At 35.4% G+C, this 24,331-nt stretch overlaps 1 protein-coding gene across 2 annotated transcripts in view; it reads right to left on the bottom strand.

Annotated features, from left to right (window-relative positions):
• Positions 1–24,331, bottom strand: part of LUZP2 (leucine zipper protein 2) — a 215,419-nt gene that overhangs the window by 20,746 nt on the left and 170,342 nt on the right. For both annotated transcript variants that reach the window (XM_067295534.1, XM_067295533.1), the window contains exon 9: positions 23,521–23,685. In XM_067295534.1, coding sequence (XP_067151635.1) covers positions 23,521–23,685 — 165 coding nt within the window. The remainder of the gene's footprint in view (positions 1–23,520; positions 23,686–24,331) is intronic.

The following is a 24,331-nucleotide window of genomic DNA, read 5'->3' on the forward strand; positions in this document are numbered from 1 at the left end:
ATATAATATATACTATATATATAATTATATAGAGAAAATGTATTATATATATATATATTTAGGTGCATGTGTGCCTGTGCGGGGGTGTGAAAGAGAGAGACAGAGAGAGAGACTGAGATTTAATGACACCAGTCTGATTACAAAATCCATTTACCATCAGGTCATGCTAATGCCCTCATTCTTATTCTTCCTAAATGGCAAGATAAAAAGAAAATTCAATAAACCACGACATAAAAAGGTAGTGTGCTGTAAGACGAACACACCCAGGTGAAGAGGAATGTGATTTGTACAGTCCTTTCAAAGAACACTCACACAAGAGTATGGCATAACTATAATTATACTACATATACTGCTGGTTTTCACCTCCTACTATGAAAACACATACTTAAAAAGATATTGTGTTAATAGCCACAGTGGTCACTTAAGGTGACACTGAAAAGGGGTTCCATTATGTTTTATGGGGGAAAAAAATCTGACTGTTATAAAAGTCCCACAGGATGACAGTTTTATAAGAATTAAATAACGTGAAGGATTTGTTTTTTCTTATGTCTTTCCCTACTTTTTCTTTCAGCAGATACAGCTAATAATGATCAGACTGTTATGGTATGCTTAGATTTGAAGATCATTGCAAGTTCGCTGGAGCATGAATTATTCTTTTTGTTTTTTAACAGTACGCAACCTTATATTTTCAAGTACGGTAGTTAACAGAGCAGCACAAAGGGCAGTTAGGAAATGACCTCCTGTTGTGCTTCATTTTTACCCGGAGTCGAGTGGCCCTTATGTCTTAGAATATTTCCTAATAATAATAGCAGTAGCAAGAAATACTACTTGTAAATGCTTGCAGATAACTCAGCTTACAGGAAAAACTGCAAAATTAACCAAATAAATTATTCACTGTGAATCACTTGTTCAGTTCTAATGTTGCCTAATGCCTAGAGCAGCTGATATAGTATCTTCCAAAGTAAATTTATATAATGCCCAGGCTATCGAGTGCTCTAAATAGAAATGGTGTGCTATTATAACATTCAGCAAACAAAGGAATGACAATTCTACTCCCTTCTTCAAAGAGAATGGAATAATAAGATTGCCACAGATACTTTTCAAGTTTGTATAAACACTGAAACATCACTCAGTGCTCAACTCTCAGATCTCCTGATTAATCACAACTTTTTTAGACTCTGTTGGGTTACTGTGGCAATTTCATATTCTCCTGTTTTCTGTTTCAGTCTTCTCTCGATTAGAAACCTCTATGTGAAAAAACTAGAAAGGTAGATAAAACATTACAGGTATTTTAACATTGAAAAAAAAATGGCAGGTCACAGTTCATACCTGCTACTATCTCAAGAGCTCTGAATACCTCCACATACCAGCTGCACCCAAGAAATTGCTGGTCCTAACAGCTTATCTTGACTTAGATTGATTTTACTTCTCTTGCACATATATAGGAAGAATCACAACTAGCTGAAGAACAGCATGAAGTCTAGAACTAATCAGGCAATGGCTTTTTTTAGGCTCTTACTGTCAGGGAACATGAACTCTTTAATCACTCCATTAGTACTATAAAAGACCTAAGAATAACTCAGCAAATTCCAATTTGGGTACATTCTAAACAGCTAAATTTGCTCTGTAAGTTCATTTTGGCTGCCAGATTTTTCTTCACTTGTATTTTCGCAGTGTGTCTGTTTATGAATTAAAGCCAAAAGAAAAATAATAATTTCATTTAAAGTGTAGCTTGATTCTAGTGATAAGAGAACCAACCTGTATTAGTCTGAAATTCATTAATATTTAATTGTGGAAGATATTCAGGCACATTCTGTGTACAAGACAATTCTTCTACTGCCATAGACTTTTGATGGTTGACAATTTGTGCAGTCACAAGAAAGATTCCTAATAAAAAAGACATCTGAAGTTTTCTGAAGATAACAGAACTGAGAATTGCAGCTACATACACAAGGAAATGTAATGTAAGAAAAACTATCTGAAATTTGAGGACAGATGGTATTCTGACATTACTTGAAATGGCACTGTATCACAATAACACCACAAAAAAAAGCTATTCAACTTTGAGGGTCACTGGACACTGTAAATTTTCCAAATGAGTCCCAATTACAAAAACACCTGTGCCCAGTACTTTTATGCTAATCCAACGAAAAATGCAATGTTGAGCACGAAGAGTCTACATAATTTCTCATTTATTATCTGTGGTAAGTTAGCCTATTGTTTCTCTGCTCTATTTCAGTAGGGGACATAATTGCAAAGTGAATTTAAAGGACTCATTCCTCAGTCTGCCAAACCAAAACAGGTATCCAGTTTATCCTTTGCTTAAAAATACCCAAACCTGTTATTCATGTAGCAATCTTCAATAAATTATGCTATTATAAATATGAGACTAAAACTCATGTATATGTAAGAATCTATAAAATGAACCCATAGGAATGCACATCTTATCAATAAAAAGCAATAGAAGATTTCATCATTATCATCCGCAGCAAGTGACACTGCATTCTGTATGAGATGCCAGTGGAAATGGTAAAATAATTGCTTTGCCTGATTATTTTGGGATTTTGTCTGTAACTAGGTAGGTGTTCCCACAGCTGCCTAGAGCTTTTGTCTCATTTTCATCATTTGGCTGATATGCAAAGAGGAGAAAAATACTTTTGAAAAACATGTCTCCTGTTTCATGAGTGTAGATCAATAAATTAAAGTTTGTGCCTTAAAGAACAAATGCTAAATTATGCTTCACATAATACAGGTAGAAAATGTAACATGTCCCATTAGATCTGTTCTACTCTATTTGTAGGCCCTGCTTTTGTTAATCCTGATTTTTATAGGAGAGAGAAATGTTTTATTGCTACACAATTTGGTTTCGTTGAAGTCAACCGGGCTAACGATACAAACATTTTCTGAAGGCTAGCCCTGCTCTAATGATGTAGCGAAGCACGAGCCGCATACACATCACGCACTTGGAGGAGAGCCAACTGCTGTGGCAGAGCTGTTGATGCCACGTTTGGGGCTTGGTCCTGCAAACTCCTAGGCACCGCTGCAGCTATTCCAGTGGAAGCTGAGCAGGGTCGGTGCCTTGCAGAACAGCTGGAATTCCTGCAAGGCATCCCTCTTTTTTTTTTTTTTTCAAATCCCCCAACACAAACTTTTGCTACGACCTTTCTAGACTGAGATTTCCCTTGGATTAGTTTTCTATTCTGTCATGGATTTTAAGGAAAATGCTTGTGCAGTATTTCAGGATTTCAGTACCTGAGTCCAGATTTCACAGCACTACAGTTAGGTCACTGGGTTGCCGCAAAGTGACACTGCAAACAGTTTTATAATTCATCCTATAGTGCACCGCGAAAGTCTGCAGGCAGCCTTTGCCTAAGTCTCTCAGGAGGAATGGATCCTAAAACCTTTACTTATATCAGACAGGTGTTTATATGCTGTTAGACTATTAAAGAGTCTAAAAATATCATTGCTAAACTTGCACTTCACTACACCCCATACAACCAAAACAATATTATCTAGTTAAAAGGAAAAGTAGAATAATCTCTAAGGTGGCCAAGAATTACATTTATTATCTGAAAGCGCTGCATAGTTTGCCTATAAGTATTAATGGATTTATCATATAGCATGTCAGGACTTTGCTGATTTATTGTATTGTTAAGGGATTTACTATTAGACTTCTGACATTTGTATCATTAATCATTTGCATTTCAATTATAAACTTTTACTTTGTTGCTTCTAAGTCAAGCAAAAGAATTTTATGAAGATAAAACTTGGTCTGTAAGGGGCAACTTGAGAAATGATTACATAACCATACATCATAAAACCTGTATCTGCTTTTCATAGCCTATAATTATTCAAAAGATCAATTCTGTGAAATGTGATCTCATGCTACAGGCCTGATCTAAAGCACTGTAACTTAAATTTTTCTAATAATTTTGTAAATGGCAGGATTAGGTCTACCATGTTTTGCTGCCTTATATTATCAAACAAATATGTCCTTCAAATTTTCTTTTTTTTTTTTTTTTGAATTCCAAGAAAGAAAGGGTAAACTGCAGCATGACTTTCAGGGTCTTCTGGGACTGTCTAGCAACATGTTGCACATACTTCATTTCCAGGAGATCTTTTTAAGTATAAATAACAGATTTTTAAAACAGTTTTTTCCAGTGCACCTTCAAGACAATCATCCTAAGAATGTGACTTGAGACTGTGATACAGTAACAGTATCACCAATGACAACTTTAGACAATATACAACTTACAAAAAGAAGGAAAGAGATACAGAGCATTGGCTGACTGACCTATGTAAATCAGAGCCTTAGAGTAGCTGAAAATTCATCAGTTAGACAGTGCTACTCATTAAAAAAAACCATATTATTCAAGAATACATATGAGGAGAAAAAAAAAAGGCAACCACCCTAATATAAAAAATGAAACTGGCATTAGAAACAAACGATAACTGAGAAAGAGCAGATATAGTATATTTTGATAATATGATAATATGTCTTCATGACATGGAAACCAACAACAGCAGATAGAGGTACCCACACAAGGTTGTCTCCATCTTGTCCCCCTGTTTTTAACTCTTGCTTATCCCATCAAAATTGTTACCTATTTGAAACAATGAAAAAGGTCCACGTGTGGTCATGATACCAATCAGCATGCTAAAAGCCACTCTCCTACAGTGTTTTTCACTTGTCAATGCCATTATTTTTATTTTATAGATGGGAAAACTGATGTACAGCATGGCAAACCAGAGGATCACTTCATCAGCAGAAATAATAGGAATAGAACTTTGCTTTATATAGCTGGCCACACTACACCTTTTACAGCTTACTCCACACAGGGACTATAAGTGAATAACAGTCAATGAAAATTAAGAATATTGGGGTAGAACAAAGAAATAATTCCATCTCCAAATGAATGCAAGTATTCTTTTAGGCCCAAAAATCTGTGCAGTATGTGCATATAGTTTATACTTACTGAGACTTGACAAATATTTAAAATCTAAAGAAGGGAAGACACACAAATCAGGATGGCAAGCCAACTGTTTAGTTTACAACCTGCATAGAAATATCAGAGCTTTGGAAATGCGCTATTTTGGAAAGTAAACAGACCTGAAAATAGGCAACTGCAGAGCACCGGTTGTACAGCGCTATACGGCACAGCAGAGCAGCCCCAGACTTCCTTTTGTATCGTGTGCCGAGATACCTACACCACATCAGTATTCCGCATTTCTCTTGAGCCCCCAGTGATCTATTAAGGTGCACTTTGAAAAATATCTTCTTCAATAAATAATATATACATTTTAATCTATAAATGATATATCTGGAGATAAGCTGCATTTTTAAATGTATTCCTAGCAGTGATTTAGACTTGCTTGCCTGGAGATCTCAGAGCAGCTTGTGTGATATAACACACAGTACACACTGTAAATATCTAGGCACAGTGGCATTGATTGAGATGAAGGGTCACCTTGACCAAATTTAATTGCTTTTGGCACTTATGTAATCACCTTACCGCCTTTTAGGCAGAATTTTTATGCAAGTCAGTAACTTTGTTTTCTACTGTAGTTCAAATAAAGATGTGCTTCTGCTATTTTTAGCACTAAATTCATATTGAGACATTTTCTGCAACTCTACTGAGGCTAGTCTAATCTTAAAATCACATATTTGAGATGTTGCATTTTCACTTTCACAGGAAACATAGTATTTTTCTCCCATTTGATTTGCACTGGGAGTTGGACATGAAACTTTTCTTTGTGCCTTTGAAATTTTCTAGGCCACTGCACTGTCACATCCAGACAGAAACATGAAGGAAGATGAATGAGAGAACCACCAAAACATGTATTTTTTTTCCAGTGTTTAACGATTTGGAACTACAGCTATGCTAAGCTTCATGATAGTCCCAATCGCAATTTTAGCTTCACAGCCGGAAATTGAAAGGGAGGCACTCAGCTCTTCCGAGGTTAACATTTCCACAACTGAGCTTAGGCTCTAGTCCACGTACATCTGTAAATTTCTAAATGGCAGATGATGCCAACATGTAAATAATTAATTCGTAAGGTATTCTATAATCATTGCATTACTATGTAAGTCTTTCTGGTATTTTCCTCAGTACAGGAACTTAAAATAAACAAACAACTGGAAACAATCGGCTTAACTCTGCAAATATTGATGAGTGTAGGATGCTACTAAAGATTATATATCTCCTTTCAAACTTGCAAAGGCAAAACAACAGCAGCTATAAAAGTCCTTTTAGATACAGACAAGTCAAGAGTAACTTCAGTACTCACACCTTAGCTAAGCAGAGTCAGAAACCACAGTTTTTTCGCTATTTCTCAGGCAACTATTTGAGAGCTGGAAGAAGCATGAAATTTTATGCCTCGGATTGTTGGTATTAATTCAGAAATAACCAGCCACTTCAACAGAGGAATATTCATATGAATCAGCACAATATTGATGTAAATCAGCTGAGAATTTGGACTGTGTTTCTGTAAAATGATATTTGTTTGTTGTTCGTTTATTGTTAAGGCTAGGATGCAATTTGGGTAGGTGCAAGAGCTACTCTATTTTCCTTCAAGTCCCTGTGTATGCGTACATGAGTAAACACAGAGACATCTTTTGAGAAACACACTATGCTGTCAAAGATGGGCTATGTTCGAGGACTATGCAGTTTTCATATGTCTTCAGACTGACTCTAAAATCAGCAAACTATCTTAAAGCACAATATAAACCCCTATCAATTCCAGCTATTCTAAAACAACTGGAAGCCTTGCTCTATTTTTAAAATAAAGGAATAACACGTCAGAAAAGTCGAATTTCCTTTTGGTTAAAGCACACCTATACTTTTGATTGTATGTAAGAAGTTTCCAAGTGCTGACAGGCTGTTTCTTTTTTCTGTGTTTGCCATTTCAGGAATGCCTTATGTTTCAAAGGACTTTGGAATACAACAACGTGAAAAGTAGCAAACTGTCTTCTCAACAGAAAAAAAAAAGTCTCCAGGGTTGCAATCAATTTTAATAGGTTTGCTCAGCAAATAATGACCAACAAGGTCAGGACTCGAACTTCTAAAAACTTATAACATTCATATATACCCTTCTTCCAAGGGAAAACTTGTGAGTGAAGAAAAATATTCACAAAGCTTAAGAATAGGTATGGTGGATTTTAGCTACACTTTTTAGGGTGAGCATTTATAGATGTATATGGATACGGAGCAAACCAAAGTCTTGTAGTGTGAACCTAGGTTTAACCCAAGGGGTTTCCAGAGCAGTCTACATTGGTGCCACACACCCTAAGTGCAAAGTGCAGAAGGCACTGGTTAAAGAAACAGCACTGAGAAGGTGTATGCAACACCCATAAATTGTTCTAAGCATCTTCTTCTCTATTTCTCCATGAATACAGCTTTGACAGAATAAAACTGCTAAATATAAGAAGGAATTACCCTTCATTTTTATTTTCCTATGCTGTAAGTAAAGAGGAGGGGGGTTGCAATTGGTTATTGACCTTCCCTTAGAGGCACTAAATGAAGAAGCAAGGACACACAACATACAAGAACAAATTAAAATGACACAACAACTCTTTTCTCTCTACAAGCCATATATCCACTCCGGATCAGTAATAATTTAGATCAAGTTGTCAGCTTAGTAAACTGTGCTGAAGCATTTACTTTGTAGCCTATTCATGTTTCTTAACTGAGGAGGTATTCCATATCCACGTACTGATGGTATCATATGCAAAATAGTTCACAAATAGTTCCAAGTTTTCATATTAGCTCCCCTATGCATTCTGCACTATTCTTAGCCATCTGAATTCAAAGCATCCTTGAACCTAAAGACTATGAGGTTTTCCTCTTTCATTCAATTTTAATGTACTGGGAGTATTAGGTTATCAAAATTATTTCACTTCACATTTCTACATATGCTTTTTTTTTTTTTTTCCCCCGAACCACCCATCCATCTGTGATCTGGCTCAGGCTTTACATAGTAAACCAAGATTACAGTAAAGTTTGGATTTAGGGATGAGGCACATGAAATATAATCTGCATGTTTGTTTTTATCACTGATTTGTTGCAACTAGACATCCTTGGCTAAATAAAAATACAGCTTTTCTTCAGCTTACTTAGTATATTTGAGGAATTTCCTGTTCGAACAGAGTCTTATTTGCACACATATTTTGTTGCTCTTTTGTATTGGATTCAATGAGCAGCTAATGGCGTTCTGACTCAGAGAGTTGGCATCTCTACCATTCAGAGACTGAAACTGTTTCACAACACGAAAATTAGTACTGGCCCAATAAATTTTCCTCTTATTCACCTTTTCCCCCAGAAAAGATTAGACCAACAACCTTTGTTATATATTTATGACAAGTTTGTTTATGACAATGGGAAAGATTTGTTTCATTATGCGTGTGGATCACTGATGTTCTTTACTATATAAGCACAGGAGGATAGAATCTTAACTTTCCAAGGTTATCAAAAGTAATGATTTGTCAGAAAGGAGAAAATAATACAGTAATCACTATAAGTAAACATATATAGTAATAAAACTGTCTATATATAAATATATGTATAAACATTGACGGTTTCATTCTAATTGTACTTGACGTGATAGATCCAAGAAACTCAATGAATAGAAAATCTTTACTTTGGACCAAGATGATGAGCTTGCAATACAAACTGTAGCAGTTGCAATTCAAAACCAGAATAGCTTCAGTTTAACCTCATGGCAGATATTTCAATTACAGATATTCCTTCATGGCAGAAGTATTTTTAAAAAGTAATTGAAGTGGAAATTAAGAATATATATTTTCAAGATTAAACTAAAAAGAAATTTTTATGTTTTAACCACAATAATTGGGGGGGAGGGGTTATGGTAAATCCTCCTGGAATTCATTTACATAATACATGACAGAAGATAAACAGAAAGTTCAAATTATTAAATGAACCCCTACCCCATGTACTTCAGGCAACCTCAGAGTACAACAGAGTAAAGGACACAGAGGTCTTAGCAAAAATCTTTTAAGTACTCTGCAGAGTTTTAGAGAAATTACGTGTAGGGGGTGTGTGTAGAGCCTGTGGATATACTTTGTGGATATATTTTGATTTGATTTCTTTGAAGAAAGCAGAAGCAGCAACAATAACATTGGCAATATCAGGAAAAAAAATTTTAAAAAGGAAGTGGCAGATATAGCAGAGTAAGTAGAGGTACAAGATGGTATACTGTTATTGTTTGCAGTGCGATTCCTGGGTCTACTTGATACATATCTGCTTCTATTGTACGATATCCATTTTAGAAGCTTATTGAGTTTTTTACTGCCCTTTTTTAATTAAAGTGCAAGAAAGCTTTCCTTTCTAAAAGGAATTCAACCCCTTATTGTCTGTGAGTTGTTATTTGTACTTACAAGCACAGCTTATCATCTCTTCCTGGAAAATGAGACCATATGCCCCTCACAAGTCTGCTGATACCACAAAAATTTATCTACATTCTTGTCGAGAATTTTTGCAACCAAGCAACCAACTACTGGAGAAACTCTGAGATATACCTTAAATAAATAAATAAATAAAAGTCTGAGCACGTCAGCTTGTGACTAAGGCTCCTGAACACAGTAGCAAAGGCTGCAGAATCCACCTACGGACCTAGGAAAACAGACTGAGTTTCATGTCGCCGTGGCTGGACAGAACTAGCTTTAAAACAGCTACACTGCTAGTTCTCCTTGCTTCTTCAGCTGTTTCTGCTGTCTGCTGTCTTTGCCATCTTCTATTAGCTGAAGCTGGAGTGCTCTGGATACTCAGGACAGCTAAATTAAAGACAGCTAGGGTTATTGCTCATTACTGTAACTACAACATCAAGAGAGAAAAATAAAAATTATAACCCCCCTGTTACACTTTACAGTTATGCCAGTGTACTGAGAATTGCATCTTTCAGTCCCCTTCTACTCAGTATTTGAAGGGTACTAAAACCATAGAAATTACATTCCTGCTAGAACGTTATCACATACCGCCACCCTGTCCTGTCCCACGGTGAGGTTAGTACAATGCCTAAACAAACAACACAGCAGCACTGGTAGTGTTCTACCTCAATTCAGTTAGGACGAATGCCATTATATTTAACTTGCATCATGTCAGTTTGGGAGGCTGAATGTGTTTTTTAACAGCTTACAAATAACTGAGATGTATATTTGTTTTTACATAAACACAGATTTTTTCTATAATTCCTGATCCTATGCCTAATGATTCCTATTGCAAATCATTTAGAATAATAAAAGGTAGTCTAAAATCAATCTAAAATCAGGATAGTGATATATGTTGATTAAAAATAAAGGGCTATCTTCATAACAAGCAGACAGGATTAAAAATGAGAGAGACAGCCATTTGATATACTACTTACTAATGCATGAATTTGTTTCCACATCATTTCCTTACATGCATCCACATTTTCCCCTATTAACTTCCGAGTAGTATGTCATGTGCTTATCTGTGCCCTTTCCCTTCACCATTTTGGGCTGTTGCCTGGATTGTATGCCAGTATATAAATTGCCAGGGCTGCACTGGTGTCAGTTGTGATATAATGGCTTGACAGCCAAGGACCTTTTGCTGCAGGCTTTTAGAAGCACAAAATGTGTCTTTCTATGTGTTTGGAAAGAGCTTAATTCACATTAGTCCAATTTAAATAATTAATAATGGGCTGGACAGCAAAGTCCTAGATCCTCAGGAGGCATTTTGTTCAAAGAAGTTGAATGCTTCTAGGAGTACTCAGGAACTACGATACAGTATGCCAGCTGCTAAATTATTGTCTAATTAAATTTACTATCCTGGTATAGATTTTTCTTATTCAGCTCTTCCATCTAATACCTGAAAACCAAAATGCACTCAAGGGTAATAGAGAACAAGCGGCAGCTATAGTTCTGCCTAGCTGAACTACAGACTGTACAAGGACAGGGAGAGTTACCTTGTTCTTTCTTTCAATGAATGTCCATGTATGGACAGGCAGAACCTTCCCTTAGGAAATTTCACCAGATCACAACATTTAAAGATTGGAGAGAGTCTGAATTAGGTGTATATAACACCTGCATTTTTGCTGAATTTCTGGTGCTGAGGGCATGGACAAAAGCGTTTATTTAAAGAGTTTTTATAGAACTGGAAAACTAGAGGAATAAAATTCTCAAGCTAGACATCATATTATTTATGGAAAATTATGTGGCCAGTATTATGCTAGATGACACTATCCATCCCCAAGGTTTTTTCTGTCCTTAAAATTTATCACAACATAATAAATTCATAGTGTAAACTATCAAATTTCACTGATGTCAACATATTACTCCAATACGGCATTACAGACTGGCAGTAGATAGGAGAAGCCTAGTTTTCAAGTGGCCAAGTTACTCATGAGCACTTATGTCCAATGTCAGAATGCAATTAGCTGACCTGACATGGATTATTCCACTTCAAGCTTTTTATGATATCTGTTTGTTTAGCAGTAGCTCTAGGTTTTTATGATGTTTATTGGAAATGTATCTGTAGCTAAAATATCAAGAAAAGGAAATGGAATTAACTAGGTGTGAAAAACAAAAGCTTTTGTTGGATCATCACAAATATAGTCAACATTATTAGAGAAATATTTGCCAATATATGTATATCTATAAATATGAATTACATGTATAATTCTGATCTAAATCTGTAATTTCCATTCCTATAATGATTACTAAACTTTAATGTTGCAATACCTAAATATTTTATAGTATGCAAAGTTCAAGGATAGCTAGAGAAATGGGTAGATATTCAAGGATACAAATAAATATATATAGATGTATGCCCCCCCCACATATATTTAGTTTTGACAATTATTTTGAGTTTAGTATATACTTTCAGATTACTTTGGTGTATATATATGTACCAAAATACATATATATATATATATATATATATACACACACACTTTCAGATTCCTGAAAAGTTTGTCATCTTGCTCAAGCAGTATGCTGCATTTTGGTTTTCACTGGTTTGAGAAAAATCTCTACCTTTAATAGTATTGCTGCAGTTGTCACTGAAAATCTTTATTCTCCTTTCTGTATCCTTACAGTACCCTCACCAGACTTCCGCTATTGACTGCATGACTTTAACTGCTGCCATATGTCATATGAAAGATAATTTTATAAAATTATTCTTCAAAGAAAGTGTTGATTTTAATGTGATTCCCTTTCTTTCTAACATTTTGACCAGTCTTAAGCAATTCTTAGTTTAATTTGTTTTACTAGATGAAAGAAATCTAGTTCAGTAGTCTCTTACAATTACAAACCAGTCCTGAGAAAAGTCATCATTTTGGTCTTGTTCTTGCACTTGCAGGCACCATTCACCACCTGACATCGTCTGCTAAGTACCCATTACTTCACTTAAATAGTGGCCCCAGTCGCTATTTGCAGTCAATCTTGCTTCAAAACAACAGATCAATTTAATTAACGTAGTTAGCCAATACACACATACATAAATAATCCCCTACAGAAAGTATTTTTCTTTGTTCTATCTTCAGAAAACACCTCCAAAAGCTATTCTAGGTAGTTACTCCCCACACTAGGAAAGCAAATATGTTGACTTCACACTCCGAAGTCTGCCAGTCTGAAGTTTGTCTGCCCCAACCTGACAGCAATAGGCCAACAAGATGGGCAGACCCGCGTCAGATTGGATGGAAAAGGCTTGCTGCCTTGCAAAATATTATCTGCTTGCTGCTTCTGAGGAAGGATGGCAGCAGGGAAGTGAAGACGTTGTTTAGGCTCACACAGCCCAACTACTAAAACTGCCCTGACTGCCTTTATACATTTCTTTTGCTTTTCTGAAATGCCTGAAGTTTAAAAATAATCTATCCTTCATTGCAAAGGAGAAAAACATTAAAACTTTCTTTTACAAAGCTTAAGATGCTTAGGGAAGTGTATCTTTAAGATACCTTTTTTTTTTTTTTTTTTGGACTCAATAATACCTAAGAAACTGAAACAACTGAATAAACACATTATTTCAATGACAATCTTGGTTTTCCACAGCCATCACACAGGAAAAAGCCGTTAGTTGTGGGATAAGAAATGTTGTATAATGTTTCTTACATTTCAGAGCAGGAATAATTCAGTGTCAGAGTACACTTTATAGGCAATTACAGCCTTCCCAGATGCACATAAGCAGCTATGAAAGTTACGGTCACAGAGATGAGCATTTGTATTTGTAGGAAGATAAGGCCAAAGAGGTCCAACCCCCAGAAGAACTATAGACACCAGAAAGACAGTTTCAGTGAAATTGGAAACCTTCTGAAGCATAAGCTAGGTTTCAGAAATGATGAGGTCACTAAGAGAAATGTTTTTCTTTTTGAGACCTTGATTTTTTTCCCCGATTATGCCTTAAAAGAGGTTTTCTTATTGATTGAAACAAGGTAAGAATCCTGGTAGAGGTAGCCTTTTCCAAAATTCATATACTCTGCTAGCTTCCAACTCTCAGTTTTTAAGCCCTTTCTCATAAGGAAGTCCCTGCCAATACATTTGCTGTCATGACTACAGTTACATCAGAGACCAGGACTATTATATTTTAAAGATATTACACAATATGGTTCTATAAATAATGCACAAACTATCTCAAAATAATAACAGAAAATATTAAATATGCATTTATTTTCCAACTCCATTTGTCATCAAGTTTACTTCAAATATTTAATTTAAGCACCATCCAATTGTGGCTTAATACTAAGGCTTTTTTTGTTTTAATTGAACATCCTCTTTTCCAATATAGGAGAGGACATTCACTCAGACTGTGTTATCTTCCCATTGAAAATAATATAAATAACATTTTAGATTCATGAAACAATAAATGTAAAATGAGAGACAGTTTCATAACTCTGGGAGGTATGACATGACTTCAGTGTTAGGCCAGTAGGTGATTTCTTAAATTGGTCAAAACTAAATTGAAATTGAATGCCTTGTGTTTAGTACATTCTGCTTTTCTTATGCTTGATGATTCAAAGCAATATAAAATTCAATGCTACTTAATTATTTTTAATGCTCAAAGTGCTTTGTTCTCAAGAGTCAGTTGATGATATTTCTTTGTATTTTCCAAATCACTCTTTGCTCAAAGCAAAACACTTTAAAACTTAACTGTATTTCGAATGTTTCCCAGTTGACTCCATACAAATATGCCATGTGAAACTTTGTAACAAGGGATTAATAATACATATTGTATATAGGGTAAGGGCATTAATAATTACCATATAAATCATTAATGCATCCTTGAGTAGCAAAATTCTTTTGGAAGTACTCTCACAATTACATTCAAGCTGGTAAGCCACTTAAAATGATTAATTACCTCCTCTGCATATTTCATATCTTCTTTTACACGTAACAAATTGTTTGAAAAAAACATTAATACTAACAAATCTTAAAATACGTTCACTAATGTGCAACTGCAGAGGCGTATTAATTCACTTTCTTTTCCGTTGCTCTCATCAAAAAAATGGAGCATTACAATGGCCAGGCATCCTACATATGCAATTTTTCATAGATCATGTAATGAAGATGTCAGTTAGGAAAGTCATAAGATAAAACTATGTGTTATCATCTTTCTGCTAAATGCAAAAAAATGAGCAATACTGTGCATTTCCCCAATCATCTCAGCTACCACCAGAAAAGAAAAATTGTTGAAAAAGACCATTACTTGATATGAGATATGAGTAGGGGAAGGGAGACACCTCTAAAATAACAACATCTGAAATATAAGGAGATATCCTTCTCTTTCTCCCTTTTCACACAGAGAACAGAAAACTTGTCCAAAACAGCAAAGCCTAAGCTGCTCCAGCACTGGAACCTGTTTTCAGACTCATGCAGAATTTGAGAAGATGGATGGATATAAACTGTCTTTGCTAATCCCAGGGCCCATTAGCGAGTCCATTAGCTATACCTAACAACCTGTTTTGAAGTTATTTAACACGTCTTAAGAAATTTAAATTTAATCTAGCCACATCACTTTTCCACCATTATCAAACAGTAACCCACAGTATTTTTGTGACAGATTATGTACTAGATTGTGCAAGAACTACAGAAACATGCAATAAGATATTAATTAAAAAGAGGATATTCTTTGGAGTGAGTTCTTCATACAAAGGCAAACCAGCCAGAAAGAGTGGTAATAAGTGGTTACCAGTTACTTCCTCACCCCATTAGCCCATTGCTAATTTTAGAGTCATGGGAACCCTGGGGTATTGCCATGAATTCCTACTTAGACAGTATTTTTACTCAGTATAAATTATGATGGACCAGCTCAGCTATTTGCACTGTGACAGAGAAGAGCGAGGTCAAACAGGTAATCTACAAAATGAAGGCAGTTATAAAGATCATGCCACTACAGCTTGGATGAGAATGATAATGGCTTGCAATATGGGCTAAATAAGAGATGCCAGGTGCTTTTTTTCCCATTTCCCTTGATTGTACTCAGTTGAAAAAAAATCTCTAAAACTAATTTACTATCAAGATAATGTGCTAATAATGAAGACTTCTTTAAAGTGAGCAATAAAATCAAACAGCTTCACCTTTCAATTTAATATCTCTGGTGTTAAACGTTTTCCAGAGCATAATAAAAGTTTATTAAAAATTAGTCACTGAAGAAAAAGGACTAGTTGTGTAGAAGCTTTCTGAGGAAATAGCATAAACATACTCATTCTAAAGCAAATTCAGAAAATGAAACAAGAGATACAAGGAGGAGTTGTCATTCTTTTATGAATCATCGTTAAGGAAAAATGATACAAGAGTACAGCTGGCATCTAGTTGATCGTAATGAGAATAAAATCTGTAAGCCTACAGTGAGGTACAAAAAGCAGAAGAGGAGATATTTCCATGAAGAAATAGGTCATGCTAGTCATGCTTCTGCAATTAAATTACACTTCTTTTCTTTTTAAAAGCATTTTTTTTTTAACTAAATTAACCTTACAGATACTGTTAGTACCTCAGGTTTCCACAGTAGGTACCTTAGAAGGACACACATATTCCTTACTCTCTTTGAAATTAACTTGTAAAACAATGCATGGTGTCATTTCTCAATGCTATTTTATTCTTATCATGTTTATGTGTTAGGAAAGGGTTATATGATAGTATGTCATTATCACATACTACAAAATGTGGCTGACTCTGCATTTAGTAATTGCCTTTTTCTTTTTCTAATTATGGTTTCCCAATCCCAGTGCTGAATGCAATGAACTACAGGTCACTGAGACTGCAGGTGTCAGTGATATCTCATTAACTCTGGCAGAAGCAAAGTTTGAGGAACCAGAAGTAGAAGAGCACAAAGGTACCCCAGAGGCAGACTTTCCAAGGCTTTGATACCATTTTAACAGAGCACAATTCAAGGCACTGCCCTTGACATTCTTACTGCTTACTTATAGCTGACCACAGATATGATATTTTGTGACCTTAGTTTCAACCTGTTTTCTCTGATGAAGTTATGGGGTTACACATTAAATTTTTTGCCTCATCTGTGAGCACACAATCAATTTCCAATGAAATTTGAACACACTCCCTGTGATATCTGCATTGGTCTGTATTATCCTGGAATTCAATTAAATGAAAGAACAGCTTTGCTCCATGATTTTTTTTCACAGTTGCATAGAATTTTCATTTAGCACCACAGCAAAGAAAACAGGTCTCATTTTTTGTTTAAAATCCACCATTCATTGTTTCAGGTCTCTTGCATTTTACGCCCTTTTTGAAACAGGCCCTTTAACAAAATTGCCTCTCCAAGGCAACACTGGGCCCAATGTTCTCCAAAATGCCAATAAAATAGGGAGAGAATAGCATAGTGGGTTTTACTACTCTTGGGTTTAAGGAAGGAATAGGAGATTCAAAAGCGAATATGTAGCTAGACAGAGTGAGAGAATAATGCTGAAAAGTAGGAAGTTAGGAGAAAAGGTGATGAGTATTTAGCAAGCCAGAACAGAAGAGTAAAACCAGCAGGGAGAAAGAGGAAAAAAACTGACTACTAGAACCCTTCTCCCTCACTGTCTGAAATAGCAGATAACTGCAGAGAATGATTTAGCAAAATTGAGGGAAAATTGGAAAAGAACAGTCACAAACATTTTGGATTACATAGCATTGGTGCTGTCTGGTATACAGCAAGTCCACAAAACACAGATTATGTTACCAAAAAGCTTGTATGTATTGTGACTTTCAGGTATCCAATTCATTTCATAAACATCTTTCTAATTCAGCCTAGTATCTTTTCTGTTTCAAAAGAAGTCCCTTTGCCTGTTTTTTGTTCTCTGCAGTAGGGTTATTACAAGAAAGATTTGGGGTGTTTCCTGACATAATGCCATATCAGTTTGAAATCTACTGCCTAGAGAGAAATAACTTCTGAATTATGTATTTTGCATGTTATAACAACAGAGGTACCCTGAGAGTAAAAATAATTGGACACCTTAGAAAAGCTTTCAGAGTTTCAGTCCTCCTTATAAGGACAAGAATAAGTCGATAATTACATTTGTGTTGTCATAGGTTCTTGAATGAAGAATTTATGACTGCTTTATTCAAAGGGTCAGAACCTTCATTCATACTGAAATATTATGGTAAATGATATGATCAGCAATAGCTTTAATTTTAGAAGATGTAAATTATTTCTTTAAATAATTTGTTCTGATTCTGATTTCTTTCCTGACCTATAAAGGGAGAGAGATGAGATGATATATTGCTACATTTGGCTGATTAATTTTTCATGAATCTGAAACTATTATGTTAGTTTTCTAGGACCTGAAAAAAATAATTTCAAAACACAATTTAAATATATTCTCTGTTCAGTCTGCCTAAACATAGATTTGGTCCAACCTACACATGCCAAACATTCCTTCATTCCTTCAAAAGGTGTTTGAAGAAATATATACATATAATTATACATAAATTATTTTTTCATTTCTAATCAATTATATCATTATATTAGACTATCCAACAGTATTATCAATAATATAATACAAAATATTATATAAATAATATTTAGCACAAAGTTAACTATTGTATTATTATTTTATATAAAATATTCATATTTATCATTTCTAATTTTGCAGCTACTCTTTCAGATGAAATAGGTTAGGCCCTGAGCCTAGATAAATCAAAGTTCCTTTATAAATATGTTTTTTTTTTTTAATCAAAAATCCTGATAAAACTAGTGAGGAACTTAAGACTCTTGAAACTACAGTCTTCTTATTTTTTCAGCAGTCTTGCTCAGCATCTGTATTTGACAGATGCTCAGTACCTATGCACTTAGAGTGACTGTCAGCTTAAAGTCAATCTAAATACATAAAAGTGCCAACACAGAAAGTTGAGGCTCTTGAGTTTATATACACGGCCGTTCCAAAATGCTTTGCAGAGTCTAGTCTGTTCCTGACAAACGGGAAAGTGCGAGTCCAGAAAGTGACAATCTCAAAAGCTCTCATCCCTCCTGCCCCTTCAAGAACACTTTTTTAGGCTTAATAAATCTATAAAGTTCCACTACCTCATTCTGACAGGGAAATTATTAGAATACTTATTTTCCAGATCAAAGGAGCATGGCCCACAGCACTTTATCTTTTCTGGATTTTTACACTCATCAATGTATGTTGGAATCCACAATATTCATGATATTTGAGGCAGAAACAAGAGCTCCCTGCAGCTGTTGATACGAGGAAAGGTAACTCTTCTAGAAGATAGTTAAAGCAAATTTTTATTTGTGTATTTTCTTGAGATCTTCAAAACTTTTAAAAATGCATGCAATACTGCAACACTTACTCCTCTTTCAGTCTGTACTATACATTACTATCAAGGATTGTTCTAATTCTTACCCAGCCTGTTGTTCCTACAGTGAGAGTAGGACACCGCCGTGGTGTTCTTAGGTAGTCCTTCCTTCAAGCTATCTACAATAGGGGAGAGGTTGATACTTTCTTCTTAACAGTCTGAAATTCTTGGGTATTTCCAAGATAAATAGTGAAGTTCACCAAATGCACAAAAACCACTGGGCATTTATAATGAAAGAATTCATTTGCGGAACATATGCAACAATGTTTTTGCATCTGAAAAAAATACTGCAGAGTGAACTAGTCACTGTTATTCTGGTACCCATGTCACAGCATTCCCCATTATTTGTATGTTCACCTTTGCTACTGGATGTAGAGACATTTCCTGCGTTTGACCTGTGGTTCAGTTTGCCATTAATTTTCTAGAGTGTTACTGTTCATTTGATTGCATTTGGGACACAGGTATATTTACACTGCACAATCAAAGATGTTTGAATGACACCTACTATTATAAAATTGTATTCTAAGTATAATGTTAACTTCTATAAGAAAGACGCATTAAAACAAATTGAGGCAGAAAACATTCCACATAATAATTCCATATAATTGGAAAGAGATCTATAACTTCACAGATTTTTTTGTTACATCAAGATAATGTTAGAGCAGGAAATACCTCAAAGGAAGCCAGTTCCAGTACCCTGATTCACAGCACACACTGGCCTACATACCCCCCTGCATGTATCCTAGTAAATGCTACAATGCCCATCCATTAGCTGTATTCCTTAAGTACCTAAATGCCTGCAAAGTTCTGGGTCCTTAGAAATTCATCTGGGGGTTCTGTAAGAGAGCAGAGCTTTAGTCCTCTTCCTTCACGTTGTTTTTCTCTTTCTTCATGCCCTCTGGAATGGGAATGAAGAAAGGAAAGGGCTACAGAAGTCAGATCTGCCATCTCTGTGCTGGTTTAGAAGTATTTTCCACTGACAGAATACAGAATGGTCACCTGCTGCTATATTACAGTGCAAAAGAAACTATATACAAAATCGCCAACAATCTGGAAAGTTAAAGACCACACAGCTCAGGATTAATGATCAGCCTTCTCATTACGCTTGGCTTCCTCTGCGGTGTTAGTGTCACTGAACTAATAAGCACAGAGCCTTAAATCCATTTGTAATGGTAAATGCTTTTGCCATTTACATCAGGATTATGATGAGTGCTCATAGTAAAATGGATTTGGTCTGATATACTAGTGCCAATTTCAGATGGTAAATTCCATAGTTTACATTCTTGTAAAATGTGAAGATTATTAACTCATTTAACACATCACAAAACACACCTCAGATTGTAACTGCTTTTGATCACTTCAGTGGAACTCTTTCTGTGGCTTAAATGTAAAAACTTTGTTTTCTTCCCACTACTCCAAATCCCTGAGCTATCCACATCAACAGCTTTTTCATTCTGATTTATGTTTCTTTAAATCACTGTCTCCAGAAAGACCAAAATACCTCAATAGCAAATTAGGTTTTCAAATGTACCTTCACAAGAAATTTGGCAATTTTCTTGCCTAATTAACCTTAATACACCATGTTTTTGTCTTCAGTATCATCTCTAACAAGCACTATGTGGGGAGATGCTAAAAGAACCTTAGATATTATGGTTACCAGCTATGAATACAAACATATGATCTGCTTATTTGCACTTTTTAACAGGAATCTATCGCAATCCCAGGGATGATTGTCACCAGGTGATACAGATACACTCTATGATGTACCCTTTAATTACAACCTTAAAATAAGTTTGACATTTTTAGAAAGCATTTTTAAGCTGGATAGATATGCCTTTGAAGTAGGATACTTATCAGGCAGAACATCATTTCTTTCCTGAAGATTAAACTGCTGCTTATCAGACATGACAAGGTACATAAGTATTGCTCGTCAGAAGTTCCCATTTTTACATACAAAAAACACATTTAGTTGATCATATTTATATACACCTAAAAAATAATAGAGCCTACTGTGTAAAAACATCCATGCAAATCTAACAAAAAGAAAAAGCTATACATCTGTAGTTGGAGCTAGCTGGGTTGTAAGAGGAAGACAAACCAAGGAATAGACACATAAAAAGAGACGTCATTACAAAAAAAAAAAAAAAAAGGCCTTCCAAAATACAGGTCAGTTGTAGCGGGTATAATTCTGGAATGACTATGATTCCTTGACAACCTATTTCACAGTAGCAGATTTCAGTTGTTTTATAATCACAGATAATGCTCAGATTTATAATAGTGAGGTGTCAATGTGTGGACGAGCAGGACTGCAAACGACTATTTTCTCAGACATTTTCATGGCATATGCCAAGCACAGAGAAACATGAGCTATGTCTATCAAAGAGGCAGTATCACCTACTCAGACACTTGGATACAGCAGACTAACTGCTGGTTCTTAAAAGACTCTAGCAGGGAAATACTCATACATTTTATAAGCAGGAGTATTAAACACAAAATCTATATGAATATGGAAAAAGAAGGAAGAGTATCTTGTGTTTCAGTCAAAACATCGAAAGTCTAATTCTAATCTCTTAGACCAAAGAGCTCAAATGCTCTGTAGTCCCTTTGTTGCACCACAGTAACACCTGTAAAACCAAGGAGAGCTCAAATGCTTCAGAGCCTTTGACTCTATGCTGCACATTAAACACAGCCACAGCAGCTTGTTAGACCTTATCTTTGAGTGCTCTTATGTTTTCTTGACAGAGGCACAAACATTTCCAGGCTGCAAAGATGAATGATAAGAACAGAATAGACAATTCTACAAGCCACATTAATAAGGAAAAACCTGCTACTGAGATCCCAGGGCGCAGCTCAGTCTTTATGACCTAAAGGAAGAGTCCAGTCTCCTGCAGACCATGGAGTGTGTGATCTTAATCTAAATGAGTGCTGACGTAATATCTCCATGCAATTTAATTAAATAATACACTGCTTTGTTTCTAGAGGCGATAATTTCTGGAAAGGAAAGCTTTTACTATATAATAGTTATCAAGGAACCTACAATCCTTATTGCAAGACTAGCGATGTGAGATCCAGTTTCCTTATGAATTTGCACTTTCCGTAATTATATTTTGTTTACTCAAATTACATTTCAATATTAATTGCATACAAAAAGATTCACTAATTTTTTGTTTCAAGCTCTGTAATGACAGTGCATATCAATAGCTGCTATACAGAAACTACCAACTGATTACCAGTAGCAATGAGTAAGCAATTCCTAATTATATTTCAGGGAAGTGTTTTAAGGCTAGTTGGAATTTAAGGGGCACATTAATTTGACCTTCAGTTATCCTTTCGTAAAACTTTCATTTTATTTGAAATCACAGGTTTTTTCTAGATCTATACAGTTAAATTCAAGAGCAAAATACAGTCCTGTAGTTGGAAATTATCAGGATAGTTGTTAATCACTATGATTATTGACTGTATTAAAATGTTTTAATGTCAAACACTTTTCATCAAAGCACTTTTCATCAAGCTCTGTATCATTTCAACATCTTAGTCAGAAACTTCGTAAGTTGAAGGAGATCCATGTGACTCCCTCTCTTTACAAAAGTACATGAGACTTTTGCCAAAAATCTGTATTTTGGCAGTTCAAGGAGCAAGGTTAAATTTCCTCCAAGCAAAGCAAAGGCTATTTGGGCATTAACTGATTTTTAGTAAAAGAGAAAAAAAAAAAGGAAAAGAAAAAGCCCCCAAATGAAAGATCATTTCTAAGAGTTTAAACATGTAGAAAAATATTATTATAACTCATTTCAGTACACCTCGAATATATAATTGACCATTTTAGAGATGAGAAAAGTGAGTCACAGAGTCAAAGGAAATCTCCAATGAAAAGTGGAAGGCAGGTGTTCTTTGTTCATAATCCAGTTTGTAAACCTGCTGGACCACAGCTATGTGGGTTTTTTGTTTTGTTTTGTTTTGTTTTTTACTAGAACTATGCTTGATCCCTGACTTGGTCCTAAGCCCTGCCTGCAGTATCTTGAAAAACAGGATCAGAGATAGCCTGGCTTGCCTTGAGCAAGATGCTGTTTTGAAAGCTATTTCTAACTGCATTAGATCCCTGAGGACCAGAATGGGCAGAAGAACAAGTCAGCCAGGGTACAAAAGTCCAACCATAACAACATATCTGTTCTAACTTTCTGGCTTTCACCCAAGCTGCCCTTCCCATTTCTCAGATATCTTGCACGATTGGAGTATTTCGTATGTCCTATTATCAATTTCATTCAGATCCCTTCCGCAGACTAAGGAAAATAGATTGAAAGAGATTCCTTCCCTTTGGGTCTCCCAGACTGTTTTATGTTTCTGTATCAGTTTTTTTCACTAAAAACACGGCAAGTAGAAACTGTCTTAGTATTTAGTACTGTATTACCACAAACACAATATCAGTGCCCAGTAGGTAAAAGAGCCTATGAATTAGCATCTTCACTTATTTTACATGCAAATCCATCCTCCTTGCAGATATGCTGTACAGACATGGTTCATTCCCCCAAGTGACAGACAGAATTTTGTTCCTCAGCAAGGAAAGTAGCTGTTTCCCAGCTTCTTAAACCTTTACCAACATCAGAAACAGGCTTAGAATTATCCTCAAAATTCATCCTAATCTTTCAATGAATTCAAAATCCTCCTTAGTTCCGGTTTGATGCTTTTACAGGGCAAACTCTCAAGGATGTTCAAAAAAAAAAAAAAAAAAAAAAAAAGCAAGGGAGAAACCATACCTTAGTGCCTGTCACTTGAAACGGAACTTTTGAGCCCTTTGTCATGGGGGCCGTCAGCTTCTCCGCTGGTTTTGCAGGGATCAGGTTCCTAGCGGGAGGCCGATTGTGCAGAACAGAAGACAGGCAAAGCTGTACAGTCTCCTTCAGAGCTTTCAGCTGTGAATCCTGGGGAGAATAAGAAATCATCAGATCTCAGAGATGTGTTGTTATCACCAGAGCTGCTTGCTTTCTCTCTCTGCATTAAACCATATATTTGGGAAAAGTTACTACTTTTAAATTATTAAAGAAAGAAATTAAGGCTGTTCAATGCATTTTTTTAATACGATTACCACATAGGTTACTGTGCATTACACATCAAACTGCCTAGGAAGTCATTGCACTCTTCCCTTTCACTCAGGCAATTTTATCCATATTCATTATTGTGAAGTCTTATTTAATATTATTTAATCTTAAAAGGAACATAAATACAGTCTACCGAATATTATACAGTGTGCAGACCTGTACATATAATAGTTAGTAGATAGAACTAGATGTTTACCAGTATTGCAAAGATGTACACTTTCATGGAATTTTACATCCTGCAGAATAATTAGTATTCTTCTGCACATTATAAAGACTTATTTTAATCCAACAGAAAGATGTTTTCCCTCATGCACATACATGTACACATTGTGCTGTTGCACTGTATAATAAATAAGCTGTTATCTGACTTTCAATCTGTTAAAAACATCATTGTCCATATCCATTACTGTCCATGAAGCAGAACTAAAACTTAAGTGGTGAATAAGCTGCCATTCTCATAATGTTTACA

This window comes from Apteryx mantelli, chromosome 4 (genome assembly GCF_036417845.1).
Source record: "Apteryx mantelli isolate bAptMan1 chromosome 4, bAptMan1.hap1, whole genome shotgun sequence".
NCBI classification, from domain to species: domain Eukaryota; kingdom Metazoa; phylum Chordata; class Aves; order Apterygiformes; family Apterygidae; genus Apteryx; species Apteryx mantelli.